The sequence below is a fragment of the Mauremys reevesii genome, linkage group 14 (assembly GCF_016161935.1).
Source record: "Mauremys reevesii isolate NIE-2019 linkage group 14, ASM1616193v1, whole genome shotgun sequence".
In the NCBI taxonomy this organism is placed as follows: domain Eukaryota; kingdom Metazoa; phylum Chordata; order Testudines; family Geoemydidae; genus Mauremys; species Mauremys reevesii.
In genome coordinates, this window is record NC_052636.1 from 958,025 (window position 1) to 974,514 (window position 16,490).

The 16,490-nt window shown below is 54.8% G+C and overlaps 1 protein-coding gene across 1 annotated transcript; it reads left to right on the forward strand.

Annotated features, from left to right (window-relative positions):
* Positions 1-8,686: 8,686 nt before the first annotated feature.
* Positions 8,687-11,675, forward strand: LOC120381815 (zinc finger protein 501-like). The gene is made up of 2 exons (XM_039499954.1): positions 8,687-9,074; positions 9,366-11,675. Exon 2 carries the CDS (start codon positions 9,374-9,376, stop codon positions 10,823-10,825), a length of 1,452 nt encoding a protein of 483 aa, XP_039355888.1. The 5' UTR covers positions 8,687-9,074; positions 9,366-9,373; the 3' UTR covers positions 10,826-11,675.
* Positions 11,676-16,490: the final 4,815 nt, after the last annotated feature.

Consider the following 16,490-nt stretch of genomic DNA (forward strand, 5'->3'; position numbering starts at 1 on the left):
GGGGGCACGGAGCCCCCCCCCAGCCCGCCTGCCACCCCCCGCCCGCCTCCCCCACCAACCCTCTGGGCCGGGTCTTGGTCCCTCAACACAGCTGCTTCCTTCACCCATGTCAGCACCTGGCCGGACTGCGGCCATGAGTTCTGCGGGCGCGCGGCCTTCCCCCCACCCCCGGACGGGTCCTCCCTTCCCCAGCCCTGCGTGGCCAGGGGGCTCCCCCCTCGCTCAGCCCCTCCGGCTGCGAGCGCCACATTCCTTCCCCAAGCACGTGTGCCCCTTCCCCTGTTTTACACCCCCCCCCGCTCACTGCGCCCCCCCTGGATATTGTGAGCCGGAGGAGCAGTGCCCCCACCCTGCCCTGCTCAATCGGCCTCCCGGAGCCCCCCTCCATGGGCACCTTCCCGCCCTGCCCGCAGCCCAGTGGGGAGGAGTGGTTGGCCTTCCCCCTCCCCCCTCGCCCTCCATCTCCCCCCCAATACCACCAGTGCTCCCTCCTGCCCCTCCCCACAATGGGGGGGCCCCCTCCTGCCAGTTCCCCCATCTCGCCCTGCTGCCACCTCCCCCAGCACCGCCGGCCCCTCGGCCATCGCCCCGCTGGGGGCGCCGCCGGCAGACACGAGAACGGACCCTGCTGCTGTCATGGCCCCTGCCCCCTCCAGTGTCGGGGGAGCCCCCTGGGAAGGCGAAACCCCCCTGTGGTCGGGGCCGTCCCCCCATCATCCGCCCCGGGCCCCCCTTCTCCTGCTATTCCCCAGCTCTGGGGGTGTCCCTCCCTCGGCCCCAGAGCGTACGCCCAGGGGACTGCAGCCCCTGCACACGCCACTGCTTCCTCTGCCGCAGCCAGTCCCATCCCTGGCGCCCGGGGCCCTTTCCCACCTTCACCAGGGGGCCTGGTTCCCATTGACCCCCGGGAAGACCTGGGCGTACGGGTGGATTTTACCTCCGTCCCGCCCTTCCTGCCCCCCCCCGGGGAAACCCTTTTCTGTCATCAGCCCTCGCCCGGGGCTGGAAGGACCCCGCCCCGTCCCGTCCTGTCCCGCCGGCAGCTCCAGCCCCAGCTGCGGGAGGCGCCAGAGGGGTCCCGCCGTGGGGCCCGTGACCGGGTACTCTGCTCGGCGGGGGAGCCCCGGTGCTGCCTGTGCCATGGCCGGAGGGGCCGCCCCCTGGCCCGGCACGGAGGGACGCCTGGGACCACCGGGGGCTGGGAGCTCGGACAGGGGAACGCGTCAAACGGGAGGGGGAGGGGACCCCCGCAGACTGAGGGGGGGGCCGCGACTGCCGAGCCGTCCGTCCCCCCCCTCCTGGGGCCCAGCTGAGGATGCCGTGGGGAACGGCCCCACCCTCCTGGAGTCCCGCCCTGAGGGGGCCTCGGAGGGAGCCCCTGCCGCCCCCCGTCATCCGTGCCCCCTCGGCGCCCAGGCAATTGCTGCTGGCAGGGAGGAGTCGGGGGGGTGGGGGGAGATTTTGGCTCCAGTTTTCAGGAGATGGAGGCCCCGGGTCTGACCCCGGGCACCCAGCGGGAGGACGCCCCCTTGCCAGAGGGCCTCGATGTGGGGGGAGGGTTAGTCACGCCGCCTCCTCCTCTCCTGCCCCTAGCCCAGGCTGCTGCCTCCACTCTGCACCCTGGGGTGTTCCTGGGCTCGGCTCCGAGCCGCACCCCTTGTGGGGACGGACAGTGCCGAGGGAGCGGGCCCCGAGCCCTTGGGTGCACCCCACCCCGAGGCGACGTGCTGCCTTTCCTCCCAGCTGGGGCCCAACTGCCATCCTGCCCGACACCGTGGTGACCGGTGCTGAGCTTGGGGTGCCCAGGCCAGGCGTCCCTGAGGGACCCCTTCCTCTCCCTGTACCCTCGGCCCCTGAACCCCGTCGAGAGGTGCTGTCCGCTGGGGACACTGACCCCACCTCTGCCTCTGCTCCTGATCCCGTTCCCGCTCCTGGCTCCGTCTCTCTCCCCTCCACCTCCCACACTGCTGCCGCCCCCGGGGTCGTCTCGTTTCCCCTTCCCTGGGACGACCCTCGGGGCAGTTTTCGCGTCTCCCCTTCCCAACCCTTCTCTGAGCGGCTGCGGAGGTGGGCGTGACGGCGCCGGGGCCTTTCCCTACGGGGGCGACACTGATCCTCATCCCGCTGGTCCTGTCCATGCTCTGAGCCCAGCCCCGTGTATCCTGGCCCGGCTCCAGAGGTGAGCTCTGGAGCTCGTCTGGCCGGGATTGCACTGGGTCTCCCTGCACAGACGCGTGGGGTTCGGAGGTGGAAACCCCCTAATTTGTGGAACAGGAAACAACCCACCTAGCTGGGGTTAGGAACAAGCACCAGACTCCCAGGGCTGGAGCCTGATCTAACTTACCACTGGCTACTATGAGAGATGAAGGGCTGTGAGTGGGGCAGCAGGTCCTGAGTGTGGGACTCTCGCTCTTTCAGGGGCCGGTGACCTTCGAGGAGGTGGCTGTGTATTTCACCAGGGGAGAGGGGGCTCTGCTGGACCCCGCTCAGAGAGCCCTCTGCAGAGACGTCATGCAGGAGAACTATGAGACGGTGACCTCGCTGGGTAAGGAGTCCCGTCCCCTCGGTTCTTAGAAGGGGAAGTGACTAGTTAAGGTTCATGTCACCCCTACGGTGTAACCGTTACGCTGCCCTGAGGCAGCATCACCCCACATGCCAGTGACACACACACCAGCCCTCTGCCCTCCCCTGCTGCACAACACTGCGGGAACGGAGCCCAGGAGCAGTTTGGCACACGGTCAAAGACCTTCTGGTTTTAAGGTGAAACTGGGGCTTGGGTCCCGCATAATGGACAGAAGCTTCCAACCTCGGCCTTCACTCACACACTGATCCTGCTCCACGCAAGCCAGCTCCGACTTGCAAACTGATCCCACTCCCCTGCCCTCGCCGTGAGGATTCCCTCTGAGTCACTGCCCTCACTGGCCCCTCACTACACCCCGCAGATCACTAGCGTGTGTCCCACCAGAGCGCTGACAATCCCCGTGGCAAGAACCCCCCTTTGTGCACCTTTAGTGACACAGCCTACAACACTGAGCACTGAAACGGGGCAGACTCGGTCCCTCAGGGTCACCTGCACCTCTCTGCAGACCACGGTCACAGCTCTGCCAAGCTGCTCCAACTGCTCCCTCCACCATCCAGCTACAGCTACAGCTGACCCAGTGCGCACAGCTGGGGGGCATGCGGATAAATGCCGGGATTCCCGTCTGTGAACACAACAGAAACGATGGCGCGTTCGTCGTCCTTCCTCGTATCTGTTATAGAGTCATTGAATTTTAAGGCCAGAAGGGATGATTTGGTCGTCTAGGCTGATCTCCTGTATCACCCAGACTGTAGAATTTAATCCGGTACTGAGCTGGACACCTTGTGTTTGACTAAATCATTTTCAGAAAGGCATCCAGCCTTGGTGTGCAGCCCTGAACAGATGGGGAATACCCCAGTCCCTGGGGTAGATTGTTAATCTTTGCACCCCCCCTTAGAGAACCATTCCCAGGGGCTCTTACCAGCTGCAGGGATGGGAGCAGAGTTAAGGTGGTAATGCAGGGAAGACGTGTACATTTACTGTTCATTTTCTGGTTTGCAGAGGTTTAAGTTTAACCACCGTCCATAAGGTGAAAAGCAGGAGACAGCCCTGGGCACCCTGAGCTCAGCAGTATAGTAGTTTCTGGGCATTTAGTTTGCTTCATCTTTTGTAGTGGACGTTTTGCCACTATAACTGTGGCCACACTCATCCTTTTACCAGTATAGCTGTGTGTGTGTGTGTGTGTGTGTGTGTGTGTGTGTGTGTGTGTGTGTGTGAGAGAGAGAGATTGTGGGGGGGAAGGAGGGTGTGATTTTTCACAGCCCTAAGCAACGGAGCTATCTTGTCAGATCTGTAAAGAGGAGACCATGCCAGAGGCTGCATGTGGATTTTACAGCACTTCAAAATATTCTCAAGAGGGAAGCGACAGACCCACTCAAACCGCTGGGCCCTCTGCGAGTCTTCCTGGAGAGTCCCAGCCCCTGTTCCATTGGACGCTCTCAGTACTCTCAGGTTCACAGATATTCCAGCTTAACAGTTACACCTCCCATCACCGCTCCCCTTAGCACAGCCCCGAGACGATGGCTACACTAGCACTTTGGTCGGTAACGCTTTTTGTCTGTCAGGGCTATGGAAAAACACACCCCTGACCAACAGAAGTTTCACCCACAAAAGCTCTGGGGTGGCCAGCGCTCTGCTGGCGGGGCCCGCTCTCCTGCCGACGTAGCTACCGCCGCTTGTAGGGGGTTTCATTCTGCCGAGAGGAGAGAGCTCTCCCGTTGGCATGGAGGGGCGAAGTACAGCTGTGCCTCTGCAGCGCAGACGTCGTCTGAGATGTGTTTAGGGTGAAGACAAGTCGTAGTTCAATCCATGAAGTCTGGAGATTCCAGGGATAGCAAGTAGAAGTCTTGGGAAAAAACAGTTGCACACAAAGTACAATCAGAGCCCTCTGGCTGGGTCCTAGACGTACAGAACTGGAGCCTTTCGTATGTTCTACAGCAAAGTCCTTCCAGCGTTTCACAGCCGGGCTGGGCTGAGATCTTCTGTTCATGAGACAAATCACGCTGCCAGTTGCCTCCACGCTGGGGGATGCAGGGTGCCCCTCTGTACAGCCAGATGTACCTCACTCAGAAACAGGATCCTGCTGTTGTTATTTTGTGTAAATTTCCTCTCTTGACGATTTCACAATCTTTTCATTAGCATTTGGCTCAGGTACAAACTGCGGCACCTCCCCCATCTGTCTGTCCCCATCTGTCTCGTCTCGTTCTTCGATTGTCAGCTAATCTAAGGGGCAGGGTCCGTGTTTTTAGTCTGTGTCTGTAGAACGTCCAGCACAAGGGGATGATGGTCTGTGGCTGGGGCTATGAGCATTACGGTAACAGAAATAATCCATACCAGTCCTTGGGAGGGTCCAGGCCGGGGAGGGAGGGTGTTGGCGAGCAGAGAGGTGGGGGGTAGGTTTGGGGTGAATCGTTGCTGTGAGCTGGGACGCCTGGGGGCAGGGAAAGGAGATGCACCATGGAGTGGGTCCTGTAGGGAGTTGTGATGCAATGGAAGGCTGGAAGAGAGAAGAAGGAGTTGGTTTCAGTGGGCACGAACCGTTCCGAGTACCCCAGCTCCCCAAAATCGTAACCTGTGCAGTAGCACCTCAGAGTTACAAACACCTGGGGGCGGGAGTTGGTTTCTAATTCTGAACAAAACGTTGTGGTTCTTCTTTCAAATGTTTACAACTGAACAGTGACGTCATACAGCTTTGAAACTTTATTATGCAGCAGAAAAATGCTGCTTTTAACCATCTTAATTTAAGTGAAACTAGCACAGAAACACTTGCCTTTTCGTGGCAAATCTTTTTTGAAAACTCCCCTTTATTTTTTTTAGTAATTTACATTTAGCACAGGACAGTTCTGGGTTTGCTTCTCTTTTGGAGGGGTGCGGGGGGGGGGGGTCTTTCTTCCTGCCTGATTGGGTGTTTCGCATTCCAGATGAGATGTACGGTTGACCGGTCAGTTCATAACTTTGTAACGCTGAGGTTGTCGTGTGTTTGAAAGGTGTCATGGAAGGTTATGGCTGCACTACAGACACTCTAAACCAACAGGAGAGAGTTCTCCCATCGACTTAATTACCGCAGGCCCCAGGAGCGGCAGTCGCTTTGTTGGCAGGAGAAGCTTTCCCACTGACAGCGCTGGCCACACCGACACGCCACTGTAGCTTACGTTGCTCAGGAAGGTGGCGTCTTCACACCCCAGAGTAACATTATTTATGCCGACACAATCTGTAGTGCGTATCTAGCCTAAGATACCAATTAGGGCTGTGAAGCGATTAAAAAACTTAATCGCGATTAATCAGACTGTTAAAAATAATAAAATATCATTTATTTAATATTTTTTGGATGTTTTCTACATTTTCAAATATATTGGTTTCTATTACAACACAGAATACAAAGTGTACAGTGCTCATTTTATATTTATTTCTCATTACAAATATTTGCACTGTAAAAAAAAAGAAATCGTCTTTTTCAAGTACTGTAGTGCAATTTGTCATGGAAGCTGAACTTACAAATGTAGAATTATGCACAAAAAATAACTGCATTCAAAAATAAAACAATGTAAAACTTTGGAGCCTACAAGTCCACTCAGTCCTACTTCTTGTTCAGCCAATCGCTCAGACAAACAAGTTTGGTTACATTTGCAGGAGATAATGCTGCCTGCTTCTTGTTCACAATGTCACCTGAAAGTGAGAACAGGTATTCGCGTGGCACTGTTGTAGCTGGCGTTGCAAGGTATTTACAAGCCAGATGTGCTAAAAATTCATATGTCCCTTCATGCTTCAACCACCATTCCTGAGGACGTGCGTCCTGGCTGATGACAGGGTCTGCTCGATAACGATCCAATACTGTGTGGACCAAGGCATGTTTATTTTCATCCTCCTGGAGTCAGATGCCACCAACAGAAGGTTGATTTTCTTTTTTGGTGGTTCAGGTTCTGTAGTTTCCGCATCCGAGTGTTGCTCCTTTAAAGTCACCCAGGATTACAGATGACACAACTCCTCACGGCTCTGGATTGCCCCCCAGCATGTGAAAATGGCCTCGGTTGGTAGTGAAACATCTGAGAGTCTTTCTCCTCCATCAGCAGCTGCAATAGCCACCATCTCTCTTCTCTGCAGGCTCCTTGGATCTTGGGGGCCATCATTCCTGACGTCACCTGGCCTGATGCTTATTTTTCACAGTCTGCTTGGCCAGAGGAATTAAGAGGTTGCTTCTGGATTCTAGCGGCTAATTTCCCCGTGTTCTCCACACCCAGGGATTTTCATACTCCCTCCCATTACACCTGACTCACTGGATTCCCTAACGCTGCAATATGCGCTTTCCTGACATCTAACAGCGGTGAGATCCTGCATTCAGTGATATCCCTGCCCTTCCTATTCACTTTCTGCACTGAACCCCACCAGCCCATGCTGACTGTTCCCAGCTTCCCCAGGACTCTCGCGTTGTCTCAGGAACTCTCTGTCAGCAAGAAGCAGAGCCCGGGAGACTTGCCCTCTGTGTGGAGTCTTCACTTTCTGAGACATGGATTTACCGTCTGTGTGTTTTAGGAGCCTCTTTGCTAATGAGTGTCTGTGACGTTACGCAGGGTACAGCTGTCCCCCGTCACTGCTCCAGCCTGGGGTGCCTTTCCACGCTGCTTTGCTGTGAGAGCAGCCACTCCTGGGCAGCCAACACACAGTCTCCAGCATGTAACTCGCAGTATTGAGTGCTGCTACTCCGCCACTCGTGAATGACACCCCAGGGGAATACCGGCCCATTCTCCCCCAGAAATGGGTGTCTGGCACTCTCCAGCACATTACTGAACACTACAAGGTCATACAAAGTCTGTCACTTCATCCATGCACCAGGCTTGTTATCCCAAGGGGAATGTCTCACACCCTGTAATCCAACAGTAAAGTTGTTTTATTGTCGTATCTATTAACTACAGAAAGAAAAGATTTGAAGTGACTACAAGGAATGAGGCATAAAAGTCAGAATTGCTCCCAAAAGAAATAAAAGATGAAACGCAAACTATCGTCTGACTTCACAAGCTAGAACAGATCCACAGCCAATGTCTCTTTCTCTCCACATGCCGTGACAGGCTGGGTTTCCTTTCAGCCAGGGGCCCCGCCTCCCAAAGTTCAGTTCTTCAGGAGTTGTTCAGAGAGAAAAGGGGCAGGAGAGAGAGTCAGGTGTTTTCCCCACCTCTTTTTAGAATTCAGGCCTTTGTGCTAGAAACAGCTTCAGTGTTCAGCTGAGCCGTGGTGACGGGCTGTCTGTCGTGGACGTGAGTTCAAGTCCTCCCTGGGATAAAATGTCAATTTCTCGCTCACGCCTTCTCCAGCTCACTACTGGAGAGTGGCCATTTAACCAGGTGTTGGCCTTGCTGTCTCTGAGGAACTGGGCTGTGGGTGTTCCCCAGAACTGTAACCGTTTTTTCAGTAACATCATGCAGTAAAATCTTCTCTCTTTTGTGAGGGGGTCAAGCCAGATGGCTGCAGGAGAGAGGTGGAAGGCAAGTATATTAGCCCCAGGATAAGCAGGTTCCTTTTCCCCTGGTAACTGAACAGGGGTTACTCCAGGTTAATTAAGACACCTGGGGCCAGTCAAGGGGCCTGCCAGAACCTGTTAAGAGCCCCCCCTCCGGCCAGATAGGAGCGCGTGATAGGTGCTGTGGGAGGCAGGCAGGCGTACTACTGGAGAGCTGGGCGGTGCAGACGCTGATGAGCACCAGGAGGGAAACCCCACGGGTACAGAGGCGAAGGGCTGGGGAAACCCTGCCCAACACAGCAAACAGGCCTTCGGGGAAGAGAACCCACCAGAGGGGAGAGACTGAACTGGGTATCTGGCCTGTCACCACCATGCCCAGAGGGGCTACCAGAGATTAAGAGGCTCCCCTCCCCCTTCCCCTGTCACAAAGGCCGTGAGGAACCCTGCTCAGGCAAGGTGTGAACAGTAAACCCAGGGGCGTGGGGAAATCCTGAGGGGGAGAGGAATATCCCAGCCCGCCACTAAGAGGAAGTACAGAACCCACTGAGCCGGAGAAGGAGCTCTGTCACACTTTATATACGCAGTGTTTCTATTTTAACACACAGTTTAACAAGACAATAATGTTCAGCGTATTATGAGTTTCCAAATGATGCCTGACAAGGCACACTTGGTACAAAATATATCATAATTTTGCAAAAGAGTGAATATAGGGTTACAGACTGTCACAGTGTCTGTCTGTGTGTGTTCCTAGCAGATATGTGTGTATTTCAATCCCTTTTAAGCAGAGTGTTCTGCATCTTTGAGGACCTGGGGAGCTGGCCCTGGGATTTCACTGGTTTACTAAGGACTGCGTTTTAAATTAATAATTATTTTTCATGACAAAGTCATATAAATTCACCTGATCTCCTTTGTTTTCTTTCTTCTGAGTAGGGTTTCCAGTTTCCAAACCTGATGTCATCTCCCAGCTGGAACGAGGGGAAGAGCCGTGGGTCCCAGACCTCCAGGGTTCAGAGGAAAGAGAGATCCTGAGATCTCTCTGCACAGGTGAGGAAACATTTAACCAACTCAGAATCTGTAAGTGCCTGAGCGAAAAATCTGGGGATACCCTACAAAGAGTTTGGGAGGTCTCGGTTCAGGATTGTCCCCAGCAGGTGCCGTATCGTCAGGGCAGATACAGCTCATAGCTTCCTCCCTTCCATCTGAGCATTTGGATGGGATGTGAAGGCAGAATTTGGGAGAATTCAGTGCCTGTTTTTTGACATCTCTCCAGCACTTATTTTGGTTTGCTCTTCCCTTCTCCAGCCCAGTTTGAGGTTTCTCTCTCTGTCCCAGCAGGTGACGCGATGGTGAGTGAGAATGAGGAGCAGAATTCTCAGCAGGAAGATCCTGAGCAAGTGGAATCAGACGGAGCCTTATCGCAAAGCTCCAAAGCGGACGTGTCCAGGAGTCATGAGCAGGGAACAGCCTGTGAGGTTCAGCGCAGTCCAGAGAGTGAGCAGGGAAACCAGCCAGGGGAGAAAATGAGAAAAGTAATTTACCCTTGGGAAACTCACAGGGACCTGAAAGAAACCACAGTCCAGCAGAAAATCCTCAGAGGAAAGAGAAAATACACATGCACGGAGTGTGGGGACAACTTCAGTGACTGCCCAGCCCTTATTAAACATCAGAGACTCCACACGGGAGAGAAACTCTACGAATGCTGCAAGTGCGGGAAAACCTTCAATCGCATCTCACACCTCACTCGACATGAGATAATCCACACAGGAGAGAGACCCTATGAATGTAGAGAGTGTGGGAAAACCTTCACCCTCAGCTCGTATCTCACTACACATGAGCGAATGCACAGGGGGGAGAGGCCCTTTCAGTGCTCTCAGTGTGCGCAAAGCTTTACTCGGAGCTCATCCCTCATTAGACATGAGAGAACGCACACGGGAGAGAGACCCTATAAATGCTGTGAGTGCGGAAAAAGCTTCACATCCAGCTCAAACCTTATTCAGCATCAGAGAATCCACACCGGGGAGAGGCCCTATGAATGTGGCGAGTGCGGGAAAGCCTTCAATTGCAGCTCAGAGCTCACTAGACATGAGAGAATCCACACAGGAGAGAGACCCCATGTATGCAGAGAGTGTGGGAAAACCTTCACTCTCAGGTCAGATCTTACTACCCATGAGAGAATCCACACAGGGGAGAGGCCCTTTCAGTGCTCTCAGTGCGGGAAAACCTTCACTAGGAGCTCAGACCTTACTAGACATGTGAGAATCCACACGGGAGAGAGACCCTATGAATGCTGTGAGTGCGGGAAAAGCTTCATTGCCAGCTCAAAACTTATTCAGCATCAGAGAATCCACACCGGGGAAAGTCCCTATAAATGCCGTGAGTGCGGGAAAACCTTCAGTTGCAGTTCAAAGCTCACTAGACATGAGAGAATGCACAGGGGGGAGAGACCTTATGAATGCCGCGAGTGCGGGAAAACCTTCACTTACAGCTCCGATCTTACTGCCCATGAGAGAATCCACACAGGGGAGAGGCCCTTTCAGTGCTCTCAGTGCGGGAAAAGCTTCACTAGGAGCTCAGATGTCACTAGACATGAGAGAATCCACACGGGAGAGAGACCCTATGAATGCTGTGAGTGCGGGAAAAGCTTCATTTCCACCTCAAACCTCATTAAACATCAGCGAATCCACACTGGGGAGAGGCCCTATAAATGTGGTGAGTGCGGGAAAGCCTTCAATTGCGGCTCACAGCTCACTAGACATGAGAGAATCCACACGGGAGAGAGACCCCGTGAATGCTGAGAGTGCGGGGAAACCTATCCTCACAGCTCAGATGAGAGAATCCACACGGGAGAAATCCTGTGAATGCTGCAAGTGTGGGAAAACCTTCACTCTCAGCTCGCACCTTACTAGATGTTGGAGAATCCCCACGAGAGAGAGATCCTATGAATGTTGTGAGTGCGGGAAAACCTTCATTCAAAGCTCATACCTCAGTACTAGGACTGTCCATTAATCACAGTTAACTCACGCAATTTGCTCAAAAAGTTAATCACGATTACAAAAATTAATCGTGATTATTCACAGTTTTAATCGCACTTAAACAATAGAATACCAATTGACCTTTATTAAATATTTGTGGATATCTTTCTATATTTTCAAATATATTGATTTCACCTACAACACAGAATACAAAGTGTACAGTGCTCAGGTGATATTATTTTTCTCACAGCTATCTGTACTGTAAAAATGATAAAGAAAACATAGTATTTTTCAGTCCATCTAATACTAGTAATGTAGTGCAATCACTATCATGAAAGTGCAACTTACAGATGTAGATTTTTTTGTTACAGATCTGCACTCAAAAACAAAACAATGTAAACCTTTACAGTCTAAAAGTCCACTCAGTCCTACTGCTTGTTCAGTCCCTTAAGAATCTCTGCAACCAGCTTAAATCATCATCTAGGGTGAGAATTTGCTACTCATATCCAGTCTCTTTAGTATATTAAGTTTAAATTGTGATTTTTATTTGCTAGGTAATCTGCTTTGATCTATTTGCTATCTCTTATAACTACTTTTCTTCCACACCACTTAAAATCTATCTTCTGTAGTTAATAAACTTGTTTTTGTTTGTCTAAAACCAGTGCGTGGAAGTCATAACTTGGGGGCGGAAAGCTGTTGTATATTGCTCTCCTCATTGAGGGAGGAGGCGAATTTCATGAGCTTATACTGTACAGTTCTCCGTGCAGTGCAAGGCAGTATAATTTTGGGTTTACCCTCCGGGGGGGGTGGTGCCTTAGCTGTGCCTCCCTAGGCAGGGACCGGTTAAAGAACCCGTGTGTGTGTAGCTGCACCTGGGTGTGTGTAGTGAGGCGGCCTGGCTCCCAGCCGCCCCAGAGAGGGACGAGACCCTACGGACGCCAAAGTGGGCGGAGTCGCTGGCGCCTGCGCCCGCCCCCCCAGAGGTCACGGCGCAGGGCAGGAAGTATAAAAGCCCCAGGGCTCAGAAGCTGCGTGGCCACCGGAGAGGCCAGACGCTGATGCCCCAGCTCCCGCTGGGGAGACTCCGGCCGCCTGCGACCGACCCGAGGACTGGCCCTACCCGCGGAGACTGGACGCCGACCAGGCGCTGGAAGAGCCCCTAGGCCGGCCGGTACAAAGGGACCCCGAGGAGCTGCCCAGCTTACCCCTCGCTCAGTATCCCAAGGAGCCCATGGTGTGGGACGCTGCGGAAGACGCCGCCGAGACAGAGGTACCGGCAGAGGGGGAGGTCAGAAGTAGCCCGGGGGCAGCCGACCCTAGTCTGGCTGCAGCACACCCAGAGCGGCCAGGATCCCCACTGACACAGCAGCAGACGGCCTGCCGCTGGTAGGGCCCTGGGCTGGGACGCAGAGGAGTGGGCTGGCCTGTGTCCCCCCTGCCACCCCACTCACGGGTGGCATCTCCCCCTCGCCCCGACGCCCAGGAGCCTGGGCTTCTTAAACTACTGAGCTGTTTATTCAGCCCCTGCCGGAGGGCCTGAGCTCCTGGCCGTTCCCTGGCCCTCCAGGCTAATTCACCAATGCACCGGACTCGTGTAGTGAGGCGGCCTGGCTCCCAGCCACCCAGGGAGGGGCGAACCCCCAGCAGTGGACGCTTACAGTGTGTCACTCACTACCGGTATGTGCGCTGGTGGAAGCGCATTGTGAAGCCTAGAGGGGTTGGCAGCTTGTCCCAGCAGTACAGTGTGAGTGGAAACCCAGGCTGGTGGGTCAGGGGGTCTCAGTGGTATCCCAATTCCAGGTGGCACCCCAGGGGGGAACCCATCATAGTGGAGCAGTTGAGCAGGATCATATGCACAGCTCGCTGCTCTGAGACACTGGTGGTGATTTTATGTGAGTTTTAAATGTAGTGGCTGAAGACCATCAAAGAAGTTACCGGTTATTTTCTGTTTGCTTATTTCGGGCAAGGGAAGTCGGGAGAGAAAAACAGGAAACTGCATGAAAGTGAGACTAGTAAGAAGCTGGATGTGTGCAGGTTGCAGGCGGAAGAGAAGGGGAGAGAACACAGGAGACACAGGGCATTACAGCGACTGCAGACTGAAGCAGAGAACGCCAGCCAGGAAGCTGCACACCAAAGGGTCCTGGAACTGCAAGGTAAAGCAATGGAGGGGAAGGAAGAAGAAAGGAAACATGAACTGGACTTGATATAGAGGTGGAACCGGGACCCCCTCTCCTGCCTCCCGCTCCGGGGAGTCCCCTCTCCAAAAATCAGTGCTGAATGGAGCAGGTTTGAAAGGATCAGAGGAGAATGTGGTGGGAGAATCTCTTGTCCTAATTCTGAGTCATCAGCCGTAACCTGCTCTGAAAGGTCACTTGACTCTTTCATTTTCATGTCGTCTACCTCTCTGGGAGGTGCGTTTCTAGCTTTCCCGAAGGCTGTTTGGTCACCCAGCTGGACAGGCTGGAGCTCAGATTTACTGGAGACTTCGAGACAAACGACCAGTTGCTAAAGTCATGACGTCTCACTTCAGCGCTGCTTCCCCCCCGTCCCGCCATGATGACGTGGAGAAAGTTCAAGTGCAGTTCACTCAACAGGAGCGAACGCGCCAATTCACTGGCCAGGCTAACGAAGCAGCAGCCGTGATTTAAAATCTCCGCTGGGAAATGGTGAACACCAGCAGAGCCCCAACTAACTGAAGCAAGTGCCGATGATCATGGTGGAGTTCAGTTGTTTAAGCCAGCGGTTCTCAGGCTTCATTGCACCGTGACCCCCGTCTGACAACAAAAATTGACACGACCCCTGCCCCAATCCGCGGGAGCCGAAGTCAGAGAGCGTCAGCCTCAGTAGCATGAGCTCCGCCTTGCAGGGGAGATGAAGCTGAAACCTGAGTCCTCCGGACTGTGGATTAACGCTGGTGTCAGTCACACCAGAAGCTCAGTTCAGAAAGGATGGGGCCAGAATCCTCTTCAGCAGATCACTGGGTGGGCTCCTAACCCCCTTCCCACCTCCCTCAGCCCCAGATCTGGGACAAGGACTCAGGGTGAGAATTTTCCCCACAGAACCGGAAGTCCCTGCAGTTTTCCAGAGGGGAGAGAAGCAGAAACCGGTGGTGGTTTCACCTCACGGTGCTTGATAAGTGGACAGAAAGTTACCACCACCCCGTGCCGGCCAGTCGCAGAGGCAGCGGGAGCCCTGAGGGTGCTGCTTTAACAGGAGAACCAAAATAATTTAAAAGTTCACATTTCTTATCACTAGGAAATAATGGCCACCCTGGATCCACCCCAGAGGTGGCTGCATCTTAGCACTGTGGGAAGCAACCTCTCATGGTGACCCTTTGCCATGGGGTTTGGGAAACTTCTGGACCCAGGCTGCACTCAGAGCGACCCCCTCATCCCGTGTCGGCTGGAGCAGAGAGAAGCCTCCAGCCAACCCTCCTGCTACCAGCCGGGACCCACTGATCCCCAAACAGGGGGAGGCCTCTGGAGCTGGACTCTTTCAGGGGAAAACCTTTCAAGAAAGATAAAGGGGGGAAGATGATCATTGGGCAATTTAACCCCCTGCAACCTCCAGGACAGAGAACGACTCAGGGAACAGTTTCCCTCCAAGGAAGGGGAGGTTGCTGGGATTTAGGAACCTGGGGAACAGCCCCAAACCCGAGAGGATTTTTAACTGACGTCTGATGATGACACAGAAAGAGGCAAAACCTGAGATCTGTGGTCAAAAGTGAAAGAGAACAGGGCCGAAATGTGAGGGATTTTTGGATCCAGGTTTGAATATCCAAGAGGCCAGTGGAAAAGCGGAGGGGTTTTACGTCGGGGTGGAGAGGAGGTACAATCGGGGTGCGTTTCACAGCAATATCTGATAAATGACTAGAGAAAAGGGGGCGACACTTGCACAGAGGGGACACCCATGCTGAAGGAGCTGAGAAAAGGGGTAAATTGGAGATGTTGTGGGTATTTTAGCATTAGAGAGACGGGGGGAATCGCTGGGCACATTCGATTAGTAACGGACACCGAAGGAGAAAAGGGGACACAGTGTTTAGGGTGTTTTCGTCCTATCTTTGAGATCTGCCGAGAAAACGGGCCAGGAACAGCTTCTGGGGGGCCAGAGATGGGGGACTGGCAGGTCGCTGGAGGTGGGAGGGGGGTAGCGGGGGGCAGGGGATGGGCGAGCCCCCCCCCTGGCCCCACTCTCTGCCCCCCACCCCACCCCGACCCCAGCGCCCCCCCCCCAACTCCGGTCCCGCTCTCCACCCCTTCCCCCAATGACCCCCCCGCCCAGCCTCGCTCTCTCCCCTCCCAGCGACCCCCCCACACGGCCCTGACCCCAGTGACCCCCCCATCCAGTCCCGCTCTCCCCCGTAACCCCACCCACCCAGCCTCGCTCTCCTTCCCCATTGCGCCCCCCCCCCCGCCCGTACCCGCTTCCCCAGCCTCAGCGCACCGGGACGGGGGGAACGTCATGCGGGGAACCGCAGAAGCCGGAAGTGACGCACCGCATTAGGGTGGGAGGGGCCGTCGCGAGACGCGGCCGTTGGGGCGGTCGCAGCAGCGCACGGGACGCTCCAACCGCCCCGCCCCCCTCCAGGCAGCCCCCGCACGCTGCTCTGGCCCCGGCCTGTGTCCTGCGGATACTGACCCGTGCTCGTCCCGCCCCTCCTCCAGCTCCACCCTCTGCACCCCCATCCTCCCCACTCCCCAACCCAGCATAAGTTTGGCTTGTGACCTTTGGCACAGATAAATGGCCTTGTAGTTCCCCTTTTGGCTTTCGGGGAACTGAACGTGTCTACCTAAGACATTTGGGACTTAGCGGTAACCACAAGAACATGGACGTAACGACCAGAAACTGGTTTGTGCAACAGGTTTCGAGAACGAGCTCGTTGGCATTAATAGGTATGACTGTGCTAGCCTATAGGAGAAGTGCTCCCCGATATTATGGGGGTGAGGACGTTAGATTCAGGCACAGGTTGGGCACTGGCATGAATACTCAGGAGAGTGCTCAGACCCAAACCACCACGTGGCAGCAGCTCTCGCGGGCTTTTCCCGCTCTTGGCTTTTTCATCTCCTTTATTTTTCAAGGGCTTGTCTCCACTTACCGGTGGATCGACGCTGCGGCGACTGATCCACCGGGGGTCGATTTAGCGGGTGTTCACTAGACCCACTGAAACAACCGCCAGTCGCTCTCTCGTCGACTCCGGTACTGCACCGGAACGAGAAGCGTAAGGTAAGTGAATGGGAGAGTTTCTCCCGTCAAACCAGCGTGGTGTAGACACTGCAATAGGTCGACCTAAGGTACTACAGTCCTATATCGGTATAACGACATTGCTCAGGGTTTGAAAAATCCACACCCCTGAGCAATGTCGTTATACCGACCTAACCCCCTGCAATGGGCTCCCCCCGGTACAGCCTGGCACTGTGGGACCGCTGTGCCTCCTTAACTCTCCTGCCTGGGTTGTCTCTCTCAATGCTGTGGCAGTGACAAGCAGCAA

Bases quoted from the DNA above. Each gene is read 5' to 3' on its own strand.
- LOC120381815 (XM_039499954.1), top strand. From the start codon at position 9,374: ATGGTGAGTGAGAATGAGGAGCAGAATTCTCAGCAGGAAGATCCTGAG.